The 8,650-nt window shown below is 38.6% G+C and overlaps 1 protein-coding gene across 1 annotated transcript in view; it reads left to right on the top strand.

Annotated features, from left to right (window-relative positions):
• LOC104498543 (probable G-protein coupled receptor 128) overlaps positions 1–8,258 on the top strand; it is a gene marked incomplete at its 3' end in the record, with an annotated part of 17,348 nt that extends 9,090 nt beyond the window's left edge. Inside the window, exons 4-10 of the mRNA XM_010141937.1 lie at positions 449–558; positions 3,024–3,179; positions 4,022–4,110; positions 4,419–4,537; positions 4,622–4,735; positions 6,469–6,629; positions 8,109–8,258. Of these exons, the coding sequence (XP_010140239.1) occupies positions 449–558; positions 3,024–3,179; positions 4,022–4,110; positions 4,419–4,537; positions 4,622–4,735; positions 6,469–6,629; positions 8,109–8,258 (899 nt within the window). The remainder of the gene's footprint in view (positions 1–448; positions 559–3,023; positions 3,180–4,021; positions 4,111–4,418; positions 4,538–4,621; positions 4,736–6,468; positions 6,630–8,108) is intronic.
• Positions 8,259–8,650: the final 392 nt, after the last annotated feature.

Genomic DNA, 8,650 nt, shown 5'->3' on the forward strand with positions numbered 1-8,650 from the left:
CATTCAGAGACCTTGTACAGGAGTGAGTGCTGCATGGCTACTCCACATGCTCTTTGCATTTCTTTCATGATATATAAACTGTGTTTTTCAGGACAAGATAAAAAGTTTTTCTGATAACTCAGTGCTGATGCCTGTGCCTCCCATTTAAGAGATGTGTTTCTGCAGCTCTAGCATAACTAAACTTCTCTGAATTTGGCATGAGTAATGCCAGCCACTCTGTCAAGATTGTGTATATGAGTATGACCCACATGTTCTAAAAAGAACGATAACTAGTTAAATAATTGATGGTCACTTGTAACACTGAAAGACAAATATTTTACAAGCAAACAGAAAATAACTCTTGATAGGGAGTCACACCCACACCACAGTTTTAATTCCCAATGAGGTCATGTACATGTGAGTGAGCACTTCTGTACTAAATGAATACCTTTCTGCTTCTCCATTACAGTTAATGCTTCAATAGCAATCCGGATGTGCTCCAGAGAAAGGAGAAATCCTACTTTAGGACCCCCCATAATTCTGAACTGTAATGAAAATTTGGACTCCTTAGCATCACAGGTAATCTTGAATTACCATTTAAACAGTGTCTGAGATTCTTTATTATCCCAGGGGAAACAAAAACATGATAGGAAATTGAGGCATGAAATATATATGTATTACATTTCTTAAAAACTTGCAGAAAGTCAAATGAACCACCAAAGCCTTTTGTAGCAGCATTCTTGGCTGTGCCTGCTTTACAAACAGCCTGAATTTCCAATGGTGATTACTTTATTTTCCTTGTTTTTTCCTGAACATAGCATTCCATTTCATATTTCCTAATTGGCCTGTAATTTCCTCAATCGGGTTTCCAGTTCACAGCAAACATCTCCCAATGGAGACGATGCCTACCCAGGATAACAAATTAACAAGAAGTGGAAGGGATTTGAAGAAGACTGGCATGAGCGAATGAAGCGATGCTGGCACTGGCATGTTAGGAAGGATTAAGAGTGAAGCCTTTCTATTCAATCCTGTGAGCAGATGAACACAGAATAAACACTTCTGTTCCTCAAAAATTTGAACTCTCTTGTACGAATGCTGTACTATTCCTGATAAAATGCATAAACCCCTAAGCCTTGCATTAAGGCTTAGCTCTGCCTTATCTTCAAAGTATGGAGAGTTGAACATGGCTAAGCACATTACAGGAGTGACTGCTTCTCTTCTGCTTCTGTGCTTCATTTCCTTATTACTAGTCCAAATTAAAAAAAAAAATAAAGAAAAAAGAAAGAAACCAGCTACAATCCCTTTACATAAGAGAAGTACGTTCATCATGCATTATTGTGCCATCAACGCAATGCTTCACCTGCCTGGATCCTTTGATGGAAAACTCTTGAGCTCAATATTACGTTTTTCCAGTAGATAGCCTTCACTAAATGGTTCAAATGTCAAATCTTCTCTGAAGTAATATATAATATTAATAGTAGCTATTTCTAATGGAAATAAGATGCAACATAAGGTTGCAACATTTTACTATTTATAAATAAATATTAATAGTTTATTTATTATTGATTATTCTGTTGCCATTAATAATTCGGGGTTTTGTTCCGAGTCGTGATGCCGTGCTGCCATCTAGTGATCCCAGGGCAGTTCGGGGTGCAAAGGAGAATGCCTGGAAACGGGAGGAGGAGGTGTTCATGCTAGAGCCCAGGTTTAAAAGGATTTTATTCCTTTTCAATACAAATATTTACTTTGAATATAAGATCATGCAAAAAGTTAGAAGTAAGAATAGTGAAAATAGGCATTCACGATGTACTGTTTGTTCATGGTGTATATATGTAAGTGTTTTCAAGTCGAATAGTATAATTTCCAGTGATTATAAATGCAGATTTCCTTCATCCCTATGGAACACATTTATCTTTTTTCCCTTACCATTCCAAGCTTTACAAACACTTCAAAACTGCATGACTGAATTAATCTTGACTTTGATAGCTTCCCAACACAAACACTTTGAGAACAATTCAATTATTGAAGCTGTTCATTTAAGCAGTTCCTTGACTGGATTAGAAAAGGGATGAACTGATACACTCTTTAGTTGGTCTTCACAGCCTACAAAGGAAAGTCTCCTTGTGATTAGCAGATTTTCCATCTCTTTAAGTCTTACTGTTACTTAGCTATGCCTTCATCTAACATACAGCTATTGCCTCATCTTTTTATGTGTTTAGACACCCAAGATACTGTAGACATTTATGCTCTACCCATTAGGTGTTGACTGATTCAAACTGGACCCAACCAGTGCTTCTGGCAATCAGTAGCTTCAGTATCAGAATTTTTTTTTGTTTTTTCTACATTTATTTCAAGCTTACACTATATACAATGAACTGAAGTGAAGATAATGTTCTCACTGCAGGTTATGAGCACTGTGTTGAGAAGCATGATTGTTCCGGATGATATTTCTCAAATCCCTCTGACGGCTTAATAAAAAATCCCATTCTGGTTATTTAAGGAATAGTGAAAGGTGTACAGAAGCTTATAGACTCAGAAGCTCATAGACTCAGAAGCTCGATGACCTCAAACAAAGGGAAGGTCCTGATGCTGTCTACATCTACCACATGGCAACGTGTGGAGAATGATGGGCCAGGCTATTCTCCAAGGTGCACAGTTTTGGCATGAGCAGCAACAGAGACAAGTGGCAACATGGGTAATTCCAATCACATAAGAGGAATTTTTTCCCCTTGAGGCTGGTCAAACACAAGCAGGTTTCTGAGGGAGGTAGTGGATATTCAAAGTGAGCCCTTGAGGAGCCTGGTCTCAGTTGGTACTGCTGGGCTAGTGAGCCTCCAGGGCTCCCTTCCAACCCAAGCTACTCTGTGAACCTGTGAAATCATCCTCTACAGAGAATTTGCAAATGCTTCATACTTGACATGAACAGAAACAATGTAAGACTACCAATGACTTGTATATTTTGATTTTATGTGAGAATGTTAGAAAAGTGGTGAGTCCTTTTCCTTTTCTCATTTTCTCTCTGTTGAATGGCATTTTCCTAACAGGTTGAAACTGCGGACTCCAGCAATGTTTCAGCTATTGCAAGTAACACTCAAATCCTCACCTCCATGCCAGACCAACTGACCACACAGAATATCTCTGTTGCTGCAAACATCGCAGTGCAGATTCTGAAAAAGCCAAATATTTCCGAAGACTCTCAGGTGAGACTTATTAAGACTAAAGTAACACTTGTGAGGCTTAATATTTGGGATATCCGTTCCATCCCCTCTCTAGCAGAATGAACACTCTCCTTCCTCTTAACTGTATGTAACACCACAACCAAATGCATTTATTTTGCCATTTGGCAGAGCTATTTAAGTAGCCTCATGTTCATACTTGTGGAATCACTGTTGGGTCATTTCTCAGAGCTGAATATAAATTTGCTTCTTATCAGCTGTTTGAATCACAGAATGCTTTGGGATGGAAGGGACCTAGATGTCCCTGCAGTGAGCAGGGACATCTTCAACTAAATTGGGCTGTCCAGGGCCCCATCCTACCCAACGCTGAGTGTTTCCATGGATGCTGAATGTTACCACCTCTCTGGGCAAACTGTGCCATTGTTTCACCACTGTAATTGTAAAAAAATTCTTCTTTGTATCTAGTCTAATTCTCCCCTCTTGGTTTAAAATCTTGCAACAGGCCTTGCTAAAAAGACTGTCCCCATCCTGCTTATAGGCCTCCTTTAAGTACTGGAAGGCTGCAATAAGGTCTCCCCAGAGCTTTCTCTTCTCCAGGCTGAACAACCCCGAGATATATTTGCATATATCTAGAATTCTAATATGAGCATCATTTACTCTTACTGTCTAAATAAATGAAAGTGTGGTATTTATGAACCCGTTGGCACAAAGCTCGTGTTCTCTTCAATGTCACCCTGTACTTTGTTTACTTTGTTGTGTGTACTTTCAAGCAATGCTTATTAAGTGTTGTTACATCCACTATGTAGCACATGGGATGATTTGTCTCAAGTGCATTTGAATATTGCCTTTTTTCTGCTTTTTCTCAGGCATCTGTGGCAGTAATGGCTACAGTGAGTCAACTCTTGGATGCCAATGAAACAGAATTCAACCACAATAATCTCCATGTTACAACAAGGTAAATTTAGCCTTTGGTTTTTTGGGTTTGTTTGTTTGTTTAGAAGTAGCAAATTGTATTTTCCCTTCTGATTCAGGATGAAAGTTGTTCATGGACAAGTCAAAACATTTTTAGTGTTCAACTCCAATATGCAATTTTATTGACTCAGTAGATTTATACCATAAACAGTTTGGAGAAAGGGTAAGTATAGGGAATGAGGAGCAGTTCCCACTGGAGAACCAAATCACAGAGAACACTCAGAAATTGAACCGATAGCCATATACTAATGAAAAATGGTATCTTTTATCCCACTCATTATTTCAATGCAGCCTCACAAAAACAATGGAGGAATTTTCTTTGTCTGGCAACATCTTGCAGCCCAACATTGCAATCCAGTCTGCTCCGCTGAAATTAAGCTCCTCTACGATTTTGTTTTCAGCACAGAGAGGTAAGTCCGTGTGTGTTGCTGGATTTACCCGGACAAGGCGGTATGTACCATAAATCCTAATGAATCCACTGCTAATTTTTGCAGATACAGCACTGGGATATTATCAGTCAACAAAACTAGAAATACAGGAAAATGTCCCTGGGCTTACTGGTGACCTCAGTACTGAAGTTCAGATACTGTTCAACATTATAAATAACAGTAAGTTCTTTCTCCTACTGAAAATACAAATGGAAAAATTATGAATGAATATTCATTAAAAATCTCCTTTGGAAAAAAACCAAAACCTTAGCCAATATAAACAATTGCATGTTGTTTTTTATGCAAGTCATGCCATATGGTGATACGAGAAGAGCACATGTCGAATGAGCTGGATAATCTTATTTGCAGATTAATGCACATATACATATAATGGCCAGAATGCTTTTGGTGTTTGGGACTTTTTCATTTGTTTTGTTTTGTAAAATTGAGAATACAATGAATCTTTGACAAAACTTCTACAGACACTAAGATCAAGAGCTAGTACACATATACCTTGCCTGAAATTCAAAGACATCAACCATTTCAACTAAAATTACTGCTGCTGTCAGGTGTTACCCAGGATGTACACATCCTCACACCTACATTTTGGGATAGTCTTTAATAGCATGGTCACATGGGGTGACCATTTTTCCAAATGTCCCTTACTTACACTCTGCAGTGCTTGGAGGATTAATTGGTGTTGACCAGGAAAAAAGAAAAAAAAACCTTATACTCGTCTTCATTTGCTGCAGAAGCTGGTGGGTGTACGGGAGCCGAGCTTTGAACCTGTGCATTACTATGACATGCTAATAATAACAATAATTTCATACTAGGCACCTGAAACCAGCAGGCTTGTCCTCAGTTTCTGTATAGTGAGAGTAATACTAAGACATCACGGCACAAGAGTATAATGAAAGTGAAGTTTGCGGAGCTCTTAGATGTTGTAACACTAAATATTGCTCGTATTCAAGCCCCAGGGAAATGAATAATTCAGTCCTCTCACCAGGGTTAGAAAAGACTAGAAAAGATAAATCAGGTAGACCTAGACACCCAGCAATGACAACAAAAAGATCACTGAATAGCTCTTTTCTGTTCATTATTTCAGACAACAATCTTGTGGAAAAACAGTGTGATGATGTAATTAAAGCCTTTATCATAATGCCTGTATACCATAACACTTTTCGCAAAAGAGTTAGACTGAATGCACAACTTGTCTTTTAAAAAAATAGATTTCTTCAATATTAAAACACAATTGCGACATTGTGTAGATAGAAAGTTACATTAGTCCCTCTTGATGATCAAATCAGAGAGCAATCAAATCGGTCTCTCCTGATCTTAAATGAAAAGTATAAAATCAAGAATAAAATCTGTTACATGAACCAGGATTTGTCCTTCTAAACTTAATCAACAATTAACACTAGTGATTTAAACCACTTGAATTAAATCCCTCTGATTTGGTAGAAGAGCATAAAAGAAACAGAGTCCAAAAGTTGGATCTGAATGCAAAATTCCAGCTAACCTCTATCCTTTGTCTTCCTACTAACTGTAAATGTCTCTGGTGACACTGTTTCTCGTTTAGTGCTATTAAAAGCTTGGCCACTTGGAGTGTGTGAATATATTGGGATTTAGGATACTCTTTTCCTTATATCCATTATTTTTCCCAAAAAATGACATTAAGAGAAGGGTAACAATTATTTTCACACTTCACCACAGCAAAAATTCAAGATGACTCTCTCAAGATTCATGGGATAAGAAGTTCTTCTCTACTTCTTAAATGGATTCTAAATAAATATTTAAAGAAAAATCTGCTGTAAATACTGGATGTTTGAAACAGCATAGCGCAGGTTACTTCAAAGGCACCAGCTTCTCTAATATGTGCTATCCATACCTACTTCTCTGTTTGCCTTGCAAAGGTTCATCAGACAATGGAAGAGTTGGCTTTGTCCTGTATCAAAATGACAAATTCTTCCAGTCAAGGATTTATCAGAGCCGCAGTATTTTCTCTAAACAAATTGTCTCTGGCAACATTGATGGTGGAAGAACCAGTGGTGTTGAAATAGCCTTCAGTCCCAAGGTAAGCCTCTGTAAGAAATGCTATGTCAGTTTGAACCAGAGGCTGCCCTTGCCCTACCACCTGTCTTCAGGACTAAGGGAAAGAGGGTACGATTTTTTGGGCTAATGCCTTGATTTCTAGCAATAACTACTTGAGAGAGTTTGCAGGATGAACAGGTGACATAAGTGAAGGGTGTTTAGATAACACGACACAGAAAACATTTTTCAGCTTTTGTATTTAACACGTGATGTTACTGACTCAGTACTGCTAAACTAGGACATTTGCAAGCAAAATTGTCTTCCATAAAAAGTTACAGGTGTACCAGAGTGAATTTGTCCTAGGGCAGATTAGTCCTAAATCAAGAATGAAAAAAGACAGGACCCTGGAGGATAATTTTTCTTTCCAGAAAACTATCAACATTTTTGAAAACAAGAAAGAGTCAACACGACTGCCATAATATCTACCAATGTGGGGAGTGTTCATTTCTCACACTATCTTTTAACTCCTGCTTCCATTTAAAATCATTGTGTGTGGGGTTTTTTTTATGTCCTCCCCCAGGAAATAATTCCAGATGTTACTGCTTTCTTGCAGGAAATGCTCTACATGAGTGCCTGCTTGCTCAATTTTTAGATAATATGTACTTACATTTAGCATGGTTTGTCCAGAAAAAAGAGTAGTTGGTTTCATCTTACAATATTTAAACAAAGGTTTTAAGCTCAGATACATGTATGTGATAGATCATCATCACGGATCCATACAGAAGTGATCTGGGAAACACACGTCATTTCTAATAAAATTAATAAAAGAAACTTACAATTTATTTTTTTATTCCTCATTTTTAATTGAACTACCTAGTAGTGAATAGTTGCTTTAACTTCTTACTTATACTTCACGATGCTCGTTGCTTATTAAAAAGGAATTCTAATTGCAGTTCCCTGCAGAAGTATGTTGTCCAGAAATGACTGCATCCAGTTTGACATAGGACTGCACAAGCACCGCTGTACTGAAGGAGGGGAAGAGGATGGTTTATGGCATTTGTCATTGTTTGCTTCCTGTTACAGAGTTGCTTTGGCTCTGGTTGGCAGTAATTTAATGCTACTAATATCTGAAAACTTTTATTTTGCTGACACAGAATTCATTTGGCAGTTTAATGCCTAGTCAATGTGCATCTGAACCATAATTACCTGAATAATTCACAGAATTGGTCATTTCATCGGCAGTGTTGACCGAGAAAGGCACAAGAAGTAAACTCAAAATGTCAAATTATGCCGTTATTGATATTGTTCATAAGGTTTACTGGAAACCTCGTAAATTCCTTACTATCTGTCAACTCCCAGAATCACAGAGTTGTTTTGGTTGAAAAAGAGCTTTAAGATCATGGAGTCCAACCTTTGAGAGGTTTCCCCTGTCAGAGGATAACTGTCAGTACATGCTGTTTGCTGGTGCACATCTGTTTATGTTTCTGTAGCCACTTTTTCTCCTTGCAATCCCAATCCATAGTACAACACTTCTGAACTGCAGCTGCGTGATCATGCCTGTGTCTTTTGGGACTATACCATCAACGACTGGAGCACCGCTGGCTGTTCAAAAGGAAGAGACCAGTTCTTGAGATGCAGGTGTAATCACACTACTAACTTCGCTGTCCTGATGGTAGGGAGTTGTCCTTTCTCGAATGGGAAGCATTTGGGGGGGGTTCTCATTTGTTTCTCAATTTGTTCTCATTTGTTTCTCAATTTGTTCTCATTTGTTTTCAAGTGTAAGACCAGTATGCCAATGCAAGGGCATAGGTGTTCTGAGCTAGGAGGCACAGTGTTTCAAGATGTCCCCATGTACTTGTTTCTGACCTGCGGCAGAGCTGGCAAATTGGGACATGCGAGTTGTCCCCAGGGTGCTGGAAAGCCAAACGTGTTGGTGGGACCTGGCTTCCTCTGACACAAATCATGGCTGTGCCCTCCTGCCTGTGCACCCAGCAGCAGGGAAGGGCTGGTGCAATGCATTCCCCTTGCTCGCTGTGCTAGCCTCCAGCTCTGCACCTCTGTTGT

Source organism: Buceros rhinoceros, unplaced genomic scaffold (genome assembly GCF_000710305.1).
Source record: "Buceros rhinoceros silvestris isolate BGI_N320 unplaced genomic scaffold, ASM71030v1 scaffold14278, whole genome shotgun sequence".
In the NCBI taxonomy this organism is placed as follows: Eukaryota; Metazoa; Chordata; class Aves; order Bucerotiformes; family Bucerotidae; genus Buceros; species Buceros rhinoceros.